The following is a 17,422-nucleotide window of genomic DNA, read 5'->3' as shown; positions in this document are numbered from 1 at the left end:
TTCCCAGGCAACAACTGCTGATATTTTAAGTAAATTCAATTTGCAAGCACTCCCCATCTATAAATTGCATCGTTCCCTGGTTTCCTCCCTGCAGGAAAAACCATCCTCCAATGACAGCGGTACAAAAACAAACCAAAAATCCTTCCCAACTGCAAGGAGCCAAGAAGCTCTTCCTGGAAAGCCCTGTGATTTAAGAAAAAATAAAAATAAAACAACAAAACCGATGTCAGATGTAGCAGGACCGACCAACTTGCCCTGCTGCAGCAGAGAGTGAAATCCAGGCTGGGTTTGGAGTTAATCTCTGGTTATTTGGGTCCTCCTCAAGAGTCAAAAAGGCAAGAGTCAAAATGGGCTTAATTCGGCCCATTTCACACAAAACAATGTGAATTATTGCTGGAAACCCTTAAAGACCTAAGAATTTCTGCAGCTCTGTGATTAACTCTAAACTCAAAAGCAGAACAACTGGGTCAGAAGATTTCCAGTTTAACAACAGCAAATAGTTACTCTGATGGTAAGAAATTACAGTGTTTTAAATGGTTCCAATCCATTCACAGCATCTTCTTGGAAAAAACACCAGCTGAGCTTGCTCACATTTTATCCATATGGTTTCTGACTTCAAACACATCCAGAGTTTCAATGAGCATCACCCAGGCCCTGCTCTGTCTACTGGAGTGCTGCAATTTGGGGAGAAAAGGGGAAGGAGAAAGCAAAAATGGAGACTCTCCACTGATGGAATTACTGCAAGGTCAAGACCTTTTCTCCCATTTTCTTCCACACTTTTATCCCACAATAAATCCCATAACTGCATCTGTTCCCCTTGCCTACAAAGCACTGACAGCGTTCCAAGAGCGGGACACCCGTGATGCTGCAGGAATTCTCAGAGAGGAACCATGAAATCTGTGAAAGTCATCCCAAAAAATGAACTAAATAAAGTTGTGAGTAATGAATATCAACTGTGCATGGCACAGTGAAAGCCATTCAAGGGAACATGTGTTTGAACATACTTTCCATCTCAACAAAGGTTCAGATTTTTCACTCTTCATAACGACAGCTGAAAAAAAAAAAAAAAAGTTGACCAGGCAAGGAGATTCTTCCAAGTAAATCCCCAAAATGGCCAAAAAAAAAATTAGTAAGGATTTAAAAAAAGAATAAAAGAGGAGTCGAGGCTTTTAACTGACAGGAAAAGGGAAAGATACTAATTTGTAACCTCACCACGAAAGGAAATCATTTAGAGCTGAGGAAAAATGTCCTGTCCCTTAGCTGGGAGTCAGGGAAAACTGGCTATTACCAGTAAACTTTTTATAGAATCCTACTGGAGTTACACTGGCAATTCCCTCTGCTTTTGGAGGGAACTGCAGCACTTAAAGAGGATGGAGTGGTTTGGTCAGCTTTGCTCCCCAAGCCTTCCAACACCTGATGAAACTGCAAAAAAAATTAAAAAAAAAAAAAAAAGGGATTTTTGGAGCTGGAGAGGAAAGAAGGCAGACTCTGCATTCCTTCACCTCTTTCCATCCTCATTAATAATCCATTAGCAGGAGTTGGACACAAAAACACAAACTATTGCTGGGAGATCAAGGCAGTCTCCCAACGCCCCCTTCCCCCTTTTTTTGGCACCAAGGCTGCTTGGCTGGCCCAATCCAGCTCCAAAACTCAAGGGATTAGCACTATCAGGAACTGCAGAAAACCAGATGATTCCACAGCAATTCCAGAGCCCCGAGTTTGGAGCAAGTCATTGTTGCAAACAAATGGAATCACTTACAGGCACAGAGCCCTGATTAACTGCAAAAACCCCTTAAAAGGTAGTTTTACATTTTAAATGGGAACGTTAATCCAACGCATGCAGAGTTAAAATATCAGAATTCATCATTGTTTCACTCAACCACACCGGGGTGAGTGGGGGAAAAGTCTCTTTATAGGGTGTATTAAAAATTCTGGGAATCCCACCCAAGGATCAGTCCCGGTGTGCAGTGACCAACCTGGTGACCTGAACAGGTGGTGAACACAAAAGAGAAATCAACATTTATGTGTAACATCAGCACCACTGAAAAACCCCAAAGTGCACGAGTTCAGCAGCAAAATAAATGACAGTGATGTCAGCTCATTGATCTAATCTGTAAAAAAACCCTGCAACCATTGAGAGAAATGCCAATTTTTGGTTCAAATCATCACCAAAAGCATCACGCTGCCATTCCAGCCCCCAAATTACAGCTCTGACCCCATCACAGCAAATTTTGCCATCTTTCACACCCAGAAGGGCTGGACCAGTTGGGAGAGTTCACCAGGATTAAAAACTGCCCAGCATCCCTCAGGAAGATTTCCACACAGCATTTAAGGCAAAAAAAAAAATCCCAATCAGATCAGACACACTCAGATATTCAACACAGAGAGGGAAAAGGGATTTATCCAAAATTTATCAGCCATTTTGGGGAGGTTTAAGGGAAAGTTTGAGACATTTCAGTAGCCTGAGTGTGATGGCAGCTGGGAGGTTGCCTGAAGTTGTTCTTATCAGGAATCTTCCCTTAGCAAAGACAAATTCAGCCCAGCAACCACGCAGCCACCTCTGGGCTCTGCTTGCTCCTGCTGTAAATTACCTCATCCATTTGTCATATTTTTAGCACTTTTTTGGGCTGGGCTGCAAGATCTGCAAGAGATGCATTTTAACCTTTGCTAGCAACTACTCAAGGACAGGAGTGGTTTATGAGCCCTCGCCGTGTAAAAAAATGTCAGTATTAAATTTCTGCAGCTCAAACCATGGAGCTATTTACTGAGGCTTTATACAAACTAATTAAATATAAGGCTCTCGTGGGACAGGAGGAGAAAGAAAAGGAGAATTAAGAGATAAATCACTGGCTTTTCTTTCTTCAGCAAGTGTACACTCCAATTTAATATATTAAACCAAAAAACACCCTGACAGCGCTCGCTCGGGCACAGAGAGGCAGCAGCATCCCAACCTCACATGGAACACGCTGCACAGCATAAATTAATTATCTCTGCCTCACCACAACTTGCACAAAGGAATTGGGAGAGACAATCCAGACAAGGGGATGAGCTGGAGATATCAAAGGCTCCATATGGAGTGAGGGAATCTCACTCTGCAGCTTCACAGGGCTCCCAGGCTTTGTGAGCACATGGCACCGGGAGGTATCAAAGCAGCTCTTCCCTCCCCTGCTGGCCCCGGGTCATCCTGGCAGGAGAATCCTGACTGCTTGACAAGATTCCTGCAGGAGTTTCCTCAAAAAAAAATAAAGCATTCCAAGGAGTCCAAGAGCAGAGAGGACAAAGCATGGAAGCAACGGAGGAAGGCTGGAGGTCAGTTGAGGTTTTGGGGAAAATCAGCGCCTGTGGGTGAATTCCCTTCTGGGTTTGGGGCTGATCCTCCAGATGTTGGAGACCATGGGGTCACTGGGCAGTCCAGCACATCCTCTGCTGGTCAGTCAGAGGGTCAGACCAGCCTGGTTCCAGCCACCTGCACAGCCAGAGTGGACAGGTCACCGGGAAGGAGCTCCTCGATCCCCCCGCGGTAATTTTGGCTAAAAAAAAATCTTCAGAGATTGATTTCACTCAAATGTTTATCTCCCCACACGCACAAACCACGGGAAGAACCAGCTCCAACCCAAAAGAGGCAGAGAAATGGCTGTGGGGAGACAAAAAATACCTACAGCTCATGTTTACAGGAGAACAGAAAGTGTCGCTCATCCACACCCCATCCCTGGGCATGCCCAAGGTCAGGCTGGACACCTGGAGCAGCCTGGGATGGTGGAAGGTGTCCCTGCACATCAGGTGAGCTTCAAGTTCCCTCCCAACCCAAACCACTCCATGATCCTTTGCCCTGCTGCCCCTTATTCAATAAAAACCACCGAGCTCGTTCAGCAGCAGAAAATCAAAAATTTTGCCTCACGATGATCTATTAATCAAGCCATTCTTTAAATGGCTTCTGATTAACCACTTAAGGCTATTAAATTTTTAAACAAAGCTCCATCATTCCATTAGCAATCATTTAAAGTGCTTAAGGAGGTGTTTGTGGATTAAGGGTTTTAAAGGAAGCCTCTAAACACAGCTCCCTGCGCAGAGCCAAGCACAAAAAACGCCCCAAGTTCCTAAATGCCAGCAAAAAAAAAATCTGAGTTTTCTCATCAGAGGAACAGATGCCACCTCACAATTCGTGTAGCACGCCAACACGTGATTCATCTCACCCCCACAGCCCCAGCTCGGGGAAAGGATTTCAGAGTTCACAATTCCAGGAGGGCAGAACTGGAGCAGGACACCAAAAGCACCCTGCAGGAACCTCGGTGTGTTTGGTGAGGAGGCAGCACCACCACAGCCGTGGATTCCAGTGGGTTCAGCACCATCTCACCCTGCCATGGGATGGAGGGACCTGCAGTTAGGGTGCCTGGAATGAGAGCTGAGAGATTCCCTAAGGAATCACAGCAGTGTCCAGCTCAGGACTGAGCTATCTGCAGGACTGCCATCAGAGACATTCAGGGGAGTGATGTAAAAGCACAAAACAGGCAAAGGTTTGTGGTGCTTTCAAAGGAGCCAAGTCTCCTTCCAAAGCTGGCACCTAAAGGCAGGGAGAGAAGGATCCCCATTGTCACAGCAGCTCCTGAAAGGTCAGGGCTGGGTGGGAAAGGGAAAGGAAAAGCTCTGCAATAACCCAGGGGATGCAGGATTGCTGCAGGATTGTCCTGTGCATCATTGAGCAGGCTGGTCCCTCCACTCTGCACTAACCCAGGGAATGCAGGATGCAGGATTGTCCTGTGCATCTCTGAGCTGGCTGGTCCCTCCACTCTAGAATAACCCAGGGGATGCAGGATTGCTGCAGGATTGTCCTGTGCATCTCTGAGCTGGCTGGTCCCTCCACTCTGGGGGAGGGATGCAGGATTGTCCTGTGCATCCTTGAGCTGGCTGGTCCCTCCACTCCACACTAACCCAGGGGATGCAGGATGCAGAACTGTCCTGTGCATTTCTGAGCAGGCTGGTCCCTCCACTCTGCAATAACCCAGGGGATGCAGGGTTGCTGCAGGACTGTGCTGTGCCTCTCTGAGCTGGCTGGTCCCTCCACTCCACACTAACCCCAGGGATGCAGGATGCAGGACTATCCTGTGCATCCTTGAGCTGGCTGGTCCCTCCACTCTGCACTAACCCAAGGAATGCAGGATTGCTGCAGGACTATCCTGTGCCTCTCTGAGCTGGCTGATCCCTCCACTCTTCAATAACCCAGGGGATGCAGGATGCAGGACTGTGCTGTGCATCTCTCAGCTGGCTGGTCCCTCCACTCCACACCAACCCCAGGGGATGCAGGATGCAGGACTGTGCTGTGCCTCTCTGAGCTGGCTGGTCCCTCCACTCTGCAATAACCCAGGGGATGCAGGATCCAGGACTGTCCTGTGCATCCCTGAGCTGGCTGGTCCCTCCACTCCACACTAACCCAGGGGGATGCAGGATTGTCCTGTACATTTCTGAGCAGGCTGGTCCCTCCACTCTGCAATAACCCAAGGGATGCAGGATTGCTGCAGGATTGTGCTGTACATCCTTCAGCAGGCTGGTCCCTCCACACCTCCCTCCAAGGAGATGGATCAGCACCTCCTGCCCCAGAGCCCTGCTGGGAGAAGGGCAGGACGAGCATCCCGAGGTGAGGCATCCCTGGCCTCACCCCAATCCAGGAAGGAACTCCCCTTCTCCCAGCTCCTCCAGATCCCTTCTGCCCTCCTTAACCTCCCCCATCAAACACAGCAATGCTTTATAAGGCCAAAAAGCAAAAAAAAAAAAACACTACCAAAAAAATCCACGTGCCATTACTGCAATCCACTTTTGGGAGCACATTTCCAGGTCAATGTCAGCCCCAGAGGTGAGCTGAGCTCTGGCAGCAACAAGGAAGGCTCCTTGCCATTTTCCTGCTCTCTTGTCTGAAAAAGGAAGGGAAGGATTTCTAATTTATGCAGGAGCTGAGAGGTGAGAGGATGTGCTTTGCTAATTCCAAAGCCTCCTTTCCGTGTTATTCCCAAATATTGTGACTGCCAGCTCGCATCTATCACGCACATTTTGATGGGGTAAATAATGAAAGAGCCTACAAGCCTCTAATTTGATGCTGACTGCAATTCCCAGCTCCAAAGACAGCAAGAAAACAGGAATAGAAACTAAACCAGTAAAAGAGAAACACGCCCTTCTCCATTTCTAACTTTAAGAACCTCAATATTCAAGGGGAAAAAAAAAAAATTAAATTCTCAACACAGCTTCATATTTGCTCAAATAAGCATTTTTCAACATCAGCACCCAAACTGCTGCTAGGTGCAGGGCACTGGGGTCAGGGTAGGACACCACCTTTCAATGATTTACAACCAACAAGCAGACCCCCCCCTTTCCCAGCAGGAAAAATAACTGAGCATCTAATTGCAAAACAATATCTTAATTGTCAATTTGAATCTAGGTTTCCTCCTCAGATTTAAATCTGGGTTGGTTTTTTTTTTTTTTCCTCCAAATTGCATTGATTTAACTCAATCAACCCTGCCCAAAGGCCATCTTTCCTGCATGCTCTGAGCATACCAAGCAAGTTTCAACCAATTAGATAAATCACTGAATCTCAGAACTTCCCAGCAGCGACGTATCAAGCCATGCACAAGCCCTAATTATTCTTTTAAATACGTCTTATCCCAAAAACTCCACAAAAATAAGCAGCTCGGGGGGGATTTCACCATCTTTTATTATTCTTTTTTAACCTAGGGCACACGATGGCCAGCTGAATTCTGCAGGAGACTTGCATGGTCACTGCAAAGCCCACTGTTTAAATCTGTTTATTATTCCCTGTGCTGATGGGAATAATGCTGCTGCACGAGTTTTATTCATTTTATTCATTTTTTTTCTCTCTCTGTGTGTGTGTGTGTACACCCACACCCACACTGCAGCCTCGAGGTGTTACACTCCAGCACGGCAAGGAAAAACAGGGAATTATGATGGACTCACCCTGAGGAAAATCCTGAATAATGGAAGTTTCTAGCACAAACAGCTTCCCAGGGACCCTGGAGCACAGTCCCCCATCAGCAGCAGTGGAAATATGCTCCTGTGACACTGCACAGATTGTTCAAAGATTCCCATGACAGGCAGAGGATTAAAAAGCAATTCCCTGCCTCTCATATTTCACATGCAAAGCCGTCTCTGGGAACGGCAGGCAGGAAAAGATGGATCTCCCCGAACTCAAAAATGTGAATATTCCATTAAAAAAACCCTTAAAAACAACAGCACCAAAGCAGGAACTACCCCATGGGCACAGACACAGCACTGCAAACCCGACCCGGCTTTGTATTCCCAAAAAAAAAAAAAAAAACCCCTGCAAATTCCAGGCAATCTGCAAATGATTTCCCTCTTCCCCACCCAAACATCCACTGCAAACTCCTACAATCGCCAGGCAGGCTTGCAGGGAAGGGATGGAAATCCAACCATTCCTTACCTTTAACTTGAGTGTCATATTCAGCTATGATCTCCTTATCCTTTTTGAATTTTGCTGGCGACGTCATGTTTTCTTTCCCAAAAAAAAGCTGAATAACCTCGAAAGAGATCCACCAGAGCAGGAGATAGAAAAGGGAATTTTCGCTCCTCTCAGCACGATGCCTTGGCTTTCTGCTCGTCCTTCCCTTCCCCCCCCACCCCGCAAAAAGGGAAAAAAATCAAAAAATCAGTCCATGGAGAGAGGGTGTGAGAGGGAGCACAGCAGCAGGAAAATGCAGATGTTGAGATCAGCGGATGGAAGAGGCAGCAGTTTTGTCTCCCTGCACCAAATCCTTGAGCAGCAGCATCAGCCTAGCGAGATCCTGCAGCCCCGAAGGCTCTTCCTGATCCTCAATAGCACAGCCAGGGAGTGGAAGTCCTTCCGCACATGTTTTGTGTGGGTTTGGTTTGCCCTTTTTTTTTATTTAATTTTTTTTTTTTTTCCTCTCTTCTCCTCTTTTTTTTTTTTAATTTATTTCTTTTAATGGGCACGGAGATGATGCAAATCAAATCCCAAACGAGAGCAGCAGCAGAGGAGAAGCAGCTTTGGTTTTCTTGCCTGCAAATACAAAAAAAAAAAAACCAATAATAATAATAATAATAATATATATATTTAGAAAATCACTGCTCGCAGCCCAAATTTGTGATGGGAAGCAAAGCTGCCCTGACACCCTGACATTGCAAATCGTCCTTTGAGCAGCAGCAGTGCGAGGTTCCAGCTGCAGCCCCCAGGTGACCGAGGGAACACGCCTACACCGGGACCGGGCTTGGCTGGGCACGGCTCCGCTGGGACATCCCGGGATAATTCGGGACGCAGGTCCCCAGGGAGACTTTGGGGTTGATTTGGGGTGCAGGTCCTGGGGGAGAATTTGGGGTTCATTTGGGGTCCAGCTCCTGGGGGAGGATTTGGGGTTGATTTGGGGTCCAGCTCCTGGGGGAGGATTTGGGGTGCAGGTCCCTGGAGAGAATTTGGGGTTCATTTGGGGTGCAGGTCCCAGGAGAGAATTTGGGGTTCATTTGGGGTGCAGGTCCCGGGGGAGAATTTGGGGTTGATTTGGGGTCCAGCTCCTGGGGGAGGATTTGGGGTGCAGGTCCCTGGAGAGAATTTGGGGTCCATTTGGGGTGCAGCTCCTGGGGGAGAATTTGGGACTGATTTGGGGTGCAGCTCCCGGGAGAGAATTTGGGGTTAATTTGGGGTCCAGCTCCTGGGGGAGAATTTGGGGCTCATTTGGGGTGCAGCTCCCGGGAGAGAATTTGGGACTGATTTGGGGTGCAGCTCCTGGGAAAGAATTTGGGGTTGATTTGGGGTGCAGATCCCGGGAGAGAATTTGGGACTGATTTGGGGTGCAGCTCCTGGGAAAGAATTTGGGGCTCATTTGGGGTGCAGCTCCCGGGAGAGAATTTGGGGCTCATTTGGGGTGCAGCTCCTGGGAAAGAATTTGGGTTTGATGTGGGGTGCAGATCCTTGGAGAGAATTTGGGGTCCATTTGGGGTGCAGCTCCTGGGAAAGAATTTGGGTTTGATGTGGGGTGCAGATCCCTGGAGAGAATTTGGGGTGCAGCTCCTGGGGGAGAATTTGGGGTCGATTTGGGGCGCAGTTCCCTGGAGAAAATTTGGGGAGCGGTTCCCGGGGGTTACGGGGCTGTTCGGGGAGCGGCTCCCGGGGCTGTTCGGGGCTGTTCGGGGAGCGGCTCCCGGGGGTGCGGGGCTGTTCGGGGAGCGGCTCCCGGGGCCGTTCGGGCTCTCCCGGGGCCGTTCGGGCTCCCCGGCCCCGCAGCATCCCCCGCTGACCGCGGGCTCGGCCCCGCCGCCGGCAGCCCCGGGCACGCCGGGCGCGCCCCCGCCGGGCGGCTCCGCCCGCAGCTTCTCCCTTTTCGGGTTTTTCTTTGGGAACGGGGGGGTTATTAGGGCTCCTTCCAGCGCCCGCTGCGCCGTGCGGGGCGGGACACAACTTTTCCCCCGTCTTTTCTTTCCAATTTGGATTTCTTCCCCGTTTTTTTGGGAGGAGGGGGAAGGAGGGAGGGCGCGCGGCCGCAGCCCCCCGCGGGAGATGCGCGGACCGGAGGAAGAAATAAATAAACACGGCACCCGCCGGATCCGCATCCCGCCCGGGAAGAACAATGCGGGCGGCGGGGAGAGGAAGCGTGGGGGGGTCCCGAAGGGGGGGCCGGGGCTGGGGGGACGCCGCGGCTCGGGGCGCCGGGGACGCGGCGGGGCCGGCGGCGGAGGGCTGCCCGCGGCCCGCCGGGGGTGGCACGGCAGGGCCGGGGGTCGGGCGGCCGGGTGGGGCGATTACCTGGGCACTGCGGAGCCGCCTCCCGCAGCCGGGCGTCCTCCGGCCGCTGGCGCCCGCCGCCCGGTCCCCCGCACCGGCCCGCCGCCGCCCCGCCCCGCCCAGCGCCTCGGCCAATGGGCGCGGAGCGCTGCGTATGAGTGACGGGCGCCGTAACCAATCAGACATTGCCGTCCCCAAGATGAGCCCGCCCCCTCTTCCCGCCGCTTGGCGCCCGTGGCACCGCCCCGCCGGCGAAGCGCGGGGCAGGGGCGGGACGGGACTTTGAGTGACAGCAGATACAACCAATAAAAGTGATGCACGGAGCGTATTTCCACCAATAGCCAGGCGGGAGGGGTGGTGCCACCGGATTTTTTCAATGGGATGGGCGTGGCCTGCGGCGCCCAATGGAAGGGCGCGGTCGGGAATTCAAACTGACAGGTGGGAGCGTGGCCGTTGGCACCGGGACCGGGACAGGACCGGGACAGGGACAGGACCGGGATCGGAATTGGAACCGAGACCGGGACGGGGCCAGGACCGGGACCGGGATAGGGACAGGGACAGGGACAGGGACAGGACCGGACCGGGATCGGAACCGGAACCGGGACACGACAGGGACAGGGACCGGAACCGGGACAGGATCGGGACCGGACCGGACCGGTGTCCCAGCCGCCATGTCCTCCAGCGGCTGCACCTTCGCGGACCGGTGCGTGAGCGTGCTGTGCTGCCGGTTCTGCCGGCAGGTGCTGAGCTGGCGGGGGATGCAGGCGGTGCTGCTCGCCGATACCGACACCGACACCGACCTCTACTCCACCGACATGCCGCCCTCCGGGTAAGCGCCGGGAAGGGGGAAAGGGTGGGTGCCACCGGGGCACGGGGTCCTGCCAGCCACGGGGCACACGGCGTGGCTACGGAATCCGCTGTCACCGGGAGAACGGCCCTGCAGAGCACGGGTCACCCCATCCCTGCATCCCTGGGGACACGGCATCACTCTGAGATCCGCTGCCACCGGGAGAGCGGCCCTGCAGAACGCGGGTCACCCCAGCCCTGCATCCCCAGCATCCCCGGGGACACGGCATCACTCTGAAATCCGCTGCCACCGGGAGAACGGCCCTGCAGAGCACGGGTCTCCCCATCCCTGCATCCCCGCATCCCCGCATCCCCAGCCCCGGGGACACGGCATGGCTCCGAGATCCGCTGTCACCGGGAGAGCGGCCCTGCAGAGGTCGGGTCACCCCATCCCCGCATCCCCAGCATCCCCGGGAATCCACGGCAGGGCAGCAAAAAGCGAGGCTGTGCCGTGCAGGGCGAACCCAAATTTGAATTGAATCCATCCGTGGGGATGACACAGGCTCGGCAGGCACGGGAAGCTCCTCCCGAAGTGAGGATTAGAATTTGAAATAAAGATGCACAAAGAGAACAAACCTGATCTGTCACTGCCGTCAGGACTCTCCCCCGGCTGGGCTCGGCGCTGCTTTCCCATAGCCAGATTTGAATAGTAAGGAAATCAGGTTGGGAAATGACATGGTAATCACAAAGTACGGGCTGGAGAGGAGATAAGCAATCAAAGCTTTGGGTTTAGACATCCCCGAGGTTTTGTTCTGGTTCTGAGCTGGGATTTGGCAGCTGTGTCCCTGAGCAGTGCCACACTGAGCCCCTGAGCACCAAGGCTCTGGGATCTCCTGCTCTTTGCAGCTTCTCTGCACCTCAGGATGCTCCTAAATATGCACTGGGAAGCCTCTTGGAGCATTTCCATCTTTATTTTACAATGCTTTCAGGGTTTCAGCACCAAACTCTGCTTTTCTCAGTTCAGAAGAATGTTCAGGAATAATCAGCCAGGTCGGGCAGAGCTCAGAACTCAAAGTTTTCTGCTCTGGCTCTGGGATCTCCTGCTCTTTGCAGCTTCCCTGCCACTCAGGATGCTCCTAAATATGCACTGGGATGCCTCTTAGAGCATTTCCATCTTTATTTTACAATGCTTTCAGGGTTTCAGCACCAAACTCTGCTTTTCTGGGCTATTTTAAGATGATTTTTGGACTGAGTCTCTTATTAAAGTTTCCCTATGAGTGGGGCTGAGAGTCAGAAGGAAAATAATAAAACCATGTGGTTTAAACCACCCAGGACCAACAGCAGCATTTGTGGTGACTTCAGCCCCACCACAGCTCCAAACTTTTGCACATTTCCTTCCCCCAGAACTGTGGATTTCATCGGGAGCTGCTACTTCACCGAGACCTGCAAGTGCAAACTGAAGAACATCGCCTGCTTGAAGTGGTGAGCTCACACCGGTGTCCCAGCCCTGTGTCCCCTCCTCTGTCACCTCCTGCAGGGCTGGAGGAACAGCTTGCCTTCCCTGGTGCAGATTTCATGCTGCTGGGGAGGAACTCAGCCTGCCAGGGTATTTCTGTGAGTCCCCAGTGGAAATGTGACAACATTTTCAGGAGGCTCCTGAAAGCTTGTGTGCCACCTGCCCCGTGAAATGTGTGCCTCAGCACTGAGATTTCTCTGTGGATAAGGCCCCAGCAAGAAGCACTTACTCATTCTCTAATTAATAGAACATCCTCTTGGCAGATTGGGTTGTGGGGAGCAGATGGAACATGCTGTCACTGAAGTTCTTGGAGTTCTTTTACCCTCCTTAATAATGCCTGATATTTAAGGGTGAAAACAACAACTCTCAAATAGCTCACAGTTATCTCAGAGAATTCTTTCAGCTCCCTGATTGAGATTTTTTTACCTTTCTCAGATTTGAATAACTGGGGGGTTGTGGTGGGGACACAATATTTTGGTTTTTAGATAGAAGTAGAGAAACAGAAATATCTCATTTGAGCACATGAAATGGATAAATGGTAGTTATGGTTTCAGCCTAGGGGAGTTGATAAAGGTCAATAATGTGGCTCAGAGCAGCTGTGGCTGCCCCATCCCCATCCCTGAAGTGTCCAGGGCCAGGTTGGAGCACCTGGGACAGTGGAAGATGTCCCTGCCCATGGCAGAGTGTAACTGGATGAGATTTAAGGTCCTTTCCAAGCCAAACCATTCCATCATTCTCAGTTCCATCCCTCCTGCTGCTGGTGGCCTCCTGTGCACTGTCCTGGTGTACAGGTGGATTTGGGGTGTGAGGAACTTCTCTGCTGGTTGGAATCACTGCCCTCCCAAAGGAAAACAAACAGAGAAATCCACCAGCATTTGTTGGTATGTAAACTAATCTGGGTTACACAATTTAGGTTACCAAATTCTGTTTGCCTTCTCTGTGTGCCAAAGATCTAAAACTCAGATATTCTGTAACTCCCAACAGATGTTCCCTAAATATTTCAGATGCTTGTTTCACCCCATTCCCTTAACTCTATCAAAACACCAGCATTACCTAATGCCCTGGCACTGGGGCTGCCTAAGTGGAGCTGGGAAATGCCACCAGGATCCTCCTTTTCCCCAGGCTGACTCTTTCCCTTGCCTTTCCAGTGGGAATGTCGTTGGCTACCACGTGATCTGTCCCTGCAAGCCCTGCCTGCAGTCCTGCAACAACGGCCACCTCTGGATGTTCCACAGCCAGGCAGTGCTGGGCACCACCAGGCTGGACCCTTCTGGTGAGGGACACCTTGGCTGCCTCCCCTTCCCCTAAATCCTTGTCCCCCATCACAGAATTCCCAGAATCACCAGGCTGGAAGAGACCTTCAGGATCATCGAGTCCATCCCAGCCCCAACACCTCAGCCAAACCCTGGCACCACATCCAGGCTTTGTTAAACACCCCCAGGGATGGGGACTGCACCACCTCCATGGGCAGAATATTCCAGAACTTTATCACTTTTTCTGTAAAACCTTTTCCCTGCTCTCCAGCCTGTATTTCCCTGGGTGCAGCTCAGGCTGTGTGCTCTGTTCTGTCAGTCCCTGCAGACAGAGCCCAGCCCCAGCTGGGCACAGGCACCTTTCAGGAGCTGTGAGAGTGATGAGGGCACCCCTGAGTCTCCTTTTCTCCAGGCTGAGCACCCCCAGCTCCCCAGGGGCTCCTCTCAGGGCTTTGGGATGGTCCAAACCCATCACCAGCCTCGTTGCCTCCTCTGGATGAGGAGGAGGAGGATTTCCTTCCTCTGCACAGCAGGGAGGTGATGAGCACCCCTTTCCATTCCCTTTCCCCTTTTCCCCTTTCCCCTTTTCCCCTTTCCCCTTTTCCCCTTTCCCCTTTTCCCCTTTCCCCTTTTCCCCTTTCCCTTTTCTTTTCCTTTTCCCCTTTTCCTTTTCCCCTTTTCCTTTTCCCCTTTTCCTTTCCCCTTTTTTTCCCTTTTCCCTTTTTTTCCCTTTTCCCTTTTTTTCCCTTTTCCCTTTTTTTCCCTTTTCCCTTTTTTCCTTTCCTTTCCTTTCCTTTCCTTTCCTTTCCTTTCCTTTCCTTTCCTTTCCTTTCCTTTCCTTTCCTTTCCTTTCCTTTCCTTTCCTTTCCTTTCCTTCCCTTCCCTTCCCTTCCCTTCCCTTCCCTTCCCTTCCCTTCCCTTCCCTTCCCTTCCCTTCCCTTCCCTTCCCTTCCCTTCCCTTCCCTTCCCTTCCCTTCCCTTTCCCCTTTCCTTTCCCCCTTTCCTTTCCCCCTTTCCTTTCCCCCTTTCCTTTTCCCCCTTTCCTTTCCCCCTTTCCTTTCCCCCTTTCCTTTCCCCCTTTCCTTTCCCCCTTTCCTTTCCCCCTTTCCTTTCCCCCTTTCCTTTCCCCCTTTCCTTTCCCCCTTTCCTTTCCCCCTTTCCTTTCCCCCTTTCCTTTCCCCCTTTCCTTTCCCCCTTTCCTTTCCCCCTTTCCTTTCCCCCTTTCCTTTCCCCCTTTCCTTTCCCCCTTTCCTTTCCTCCCCTCCCCTCCCCTCCCCTCCCCTCCCCTCCCCAGTCAGTTTTTCTGCACCAAGCCCCCCCCAGTAAAACCATTTTTATTTATAATGGGGGATGGCTTTACTGGGGGATTTTGGAAGGAATTTGGAATGAGTTAGAGCCGGGGCTTTGGAGGTTTTTAGCTGATGCAATTTATTTATTTTGCTGATTTTTTACGTAGACAGGAAGGGTGAGTTTGGTTTACATCTTTACTGTATGGTTCAGAAGGTTACAAGATCCTTAATTACCAGAATTTTAAAAGACTGATTAACTAATAAAACACTGCTAGCAAAAATATTTATGTTTTTAACTTAAGTTTTAAATATTTTGTCTTACAGCCTTATGCTACAGTGCAAGTTTTCTTAGCTAATCACATTATAACACACAAACCTCCAGTACTCATTCTCAACTTCTTTTATTTTTCTGTATCTTAAACTCTAAAACTTTCAACTTTCTTCTTTTTAATGTGTTAATTTAACAGAAATAATATTTGCTATATTATTTTTATATGGTTGTTATATAATTATAGATATGTTTTCTTTTTAATAATATTAAATATATGTTTTATATGGTAATAGAATTATATATTATGTTATATATGATATATTATATGGAATGTTATATTATATTATATTATATTATATTATATTATATTATATTATATTATATTATATTATATTATATTATATTATATTATATTATATTATATTATATTACATTATATTATATCATTATTAATATTAATTTTTCTATAATTCTGTTATGTCTTTTATATAATTTTATATTATTATATATATAAAATTATATAATACCATATATAATATAATATAATATACAAATATGGATATATGAATATATATAATATATTATATGAATATATAAATTTTTATCCTCTGAATTGGGCAAAAAAATAAACAACAACACTCCCAAGATCACTTTGAAGGCAGATAGAAAATAGATTTATTCACCATGAACGTGAATTTCTGGGTTTTGCAGTGATTATTTTCTCTCAAAATAGACAGTTGAGCAATTTAAAAATAAGGTCACAATCCAAAAATATCTCTTTTTTTTCTCCTCTTTTGTCTCCTTCCCACCAGGTGTGAATGTTTTGCTGTGGGGCAACCTGCCAGCCCTGGAGGAGAGCGCAGCAGACACGTCCTGCACCTCTGAGGAGGAGTTCATCAGATAAATTCCACCTGCAGGATCCTCCCTGCCCTGGCTGTTTGCTTTGGATTTATTTCATTTCACCTGCTGGCCCATCACAGCTTCAACAACAGGAAAAAAAAAGAGGAAATCTGGGAAAAAAAATCCCAAAAAAATTGGAATTCTTCTTGCTCCTTCCCCAGACTCTGCCTGAGCAGATCCACCTGGAAATGCCAGCACAAAGTGAATTTACTGAGCTCCATTTTACTTTTTACCCTTAACCCTCTACAGCTGCTCATCCTTCTTTTCTCCCTCCCCAAAGCTCTTTTCACAGAGCAAAACCCCTCGGCTGCTCTGAGTTCAGAAGAATGTTCTGGAACAATCAGCCAGGGTGGGCAGAGCTCAGAACTCAAAAGTTTTCTGCTCTGGCTCCTCCTGCTCTCTGCACCTCAGGATGCTCCTAAATATGCACTGGGAGCCTCCTAGAGCATTTCCAGCTTTATTTTTCTGTACTTTCAGGGTTCTGATCAAGTTCCTGTTTTTTCTCACAGATAAAACCCAAATTCTGCAGTTTTTTAGTAGAACTTCAAGGCTACACTGGAGTTTTTCTTCAGGGCAGCAATAAAACCCATCCACTTTCATACATATATATATATTTATTTTTTTTTACCCTCTCTAAAAAAAAAACTCAGCCATGAAATTGGGTCTTTTTAGAGAAAGCAAAAAAAAAAAAAAGGTAAATATTTGGTATTCATGCCTAATTTTCCATCCTGAGCTGCACAGAGAATTCTGGTTCCTTTAGGTAATTAATGAATTCTAAGCTCATTTTCTGAGTTGTTGACAAACCATCATGTTTAATTTCTGAACTAACTGATAAAACCCAAATTCTGCAGTTTTTTAATAGAACTTCAAGGCTACACTGGAGTTTTTGTTCAGGGCAGCAATAAAACCCATCCACTTTCATATATATTTTTTTTTCCCCTCTCCAAAACAAAACTCAGCCATGAAATTGGGTCTTTTTAGAGAAAGAAAAAAAAAAAAAAGGTAAATATTTGGTATTCATGCCTGATTTTCCATCCTGAGCTGCACAGAGAATTCTGGTTCCTGTAGGTAATGAATTCAAAACTCATTTTCTGAGTTGTTGACGAACCATCATGTTTAATTTCTGAACTAAGTTCTGTCCCCTTCAGCTACTCACCTGAAGAAAATCCCAGATAAAATCACATCAGAGAACAGAGGGGCACTTTCAAATTGGGGTTGATGCTGAATAAATCTCTCTGTAGGCTCCTGTGATACTTGAAAGGGGTGCAATGAATCCTCTCAGTATTTTTACTGCTCATTATCTATTTCTTAATTAAATGCACTACCTCTCCTGCACTGTTTAAATGGATATTGTGTATATTTGTCTGTGTGTCTTGTTTTGAATTCCTGTGTTGTGTCTGCCCAGGAAATAAAAGCTTTGGACTCTGGAGTCTTCAGGGCTGTCATAAATATGGATGTGTAATGATATCAGATCATCAAAACAATGAAATAGCAGCTTGGATTAAAAGAGGAGAATAATTAGGGTTTTTAGTGTTATGAATTTGTTTTAGACAAGCCAGAAATAGAATCACTTTAGGCTGACAGACCTGGCAGTTTCTCAGTCTCAGTTAACCCTTCCATCACTCAATATCCCAATTTCTGCCAGGTTGC

The 17,422-nt window shown here is 48.6% G+C and overlaps 2 protein-coding genes across 2 annotated transcripts in view; one reads left to right on the top strand and one right to left on the bottom strand.

Annotated features, from left to right (window-relative positions):
* The window catches only part of SRGAP2 (SLIT-ROBO Rho GTPase activating protein 2), a 120,422-nt gene extending 110,559 nt beyond the window's left edge, over nt 1–9,863 (bottom strand). The window contains exons 1-2 of the mRNA XM_084220863.1: nt 9,779–9,863; nt 7,445–8,041 (exon numbers count right to left, since the gene is read on the bottom strand). Of these exons, the coding sequence (XP_084076989.1) occupies nt 7,445–7,511 (67 nt within the window). The 5' untranslated portion in view covers nt 7,512–8,041; nt 9,779–9,863. The remainder of the gene's footprint in view (nt 1–7,444; nt 8,042–9,778) is intronic.
* A 565-nt stretch (nt 9,864–10,428) lies between these two features.
* FAM72A (family with sequence similarity 72 member A) lies at nt 10,429–15,776 on the top strand (the record flags this gene model as incomplete). The annotated part of the gene is made up of 4 exons (XM_084220459.1): nt 10,429–10,586; nt 11,948–12,025; nt 13,208–13,332; nt 15,685–15,776. 4 exons carry the CDS (start codon nt 10,429–10,431, stop codon nt 15,774–15,776), a joined length of 453 nt encoding a protein of 150 aa, XP_084076585.1.
* Between the last annotated feature and the right edge of the window lie 1,646 nt (nt 15,777–17,422).

The sequence above is a fragment of the Fringilla coelebs genome (assembly GCF_963513975.1).
Source record: "Fringilla coelebs genome assembly, chromosome: 23".
NCBI lineage: Eukaryota > Metazoa > Chordata > Aves > Passeriformes > Fringillidae > Fringilla > Fringilla coelebs.
The sequence above is the reverse complement of the archived record's forward strand: the minus strand, read 5'-3'. Positions and strand labels throughout refer to the sequence as shown.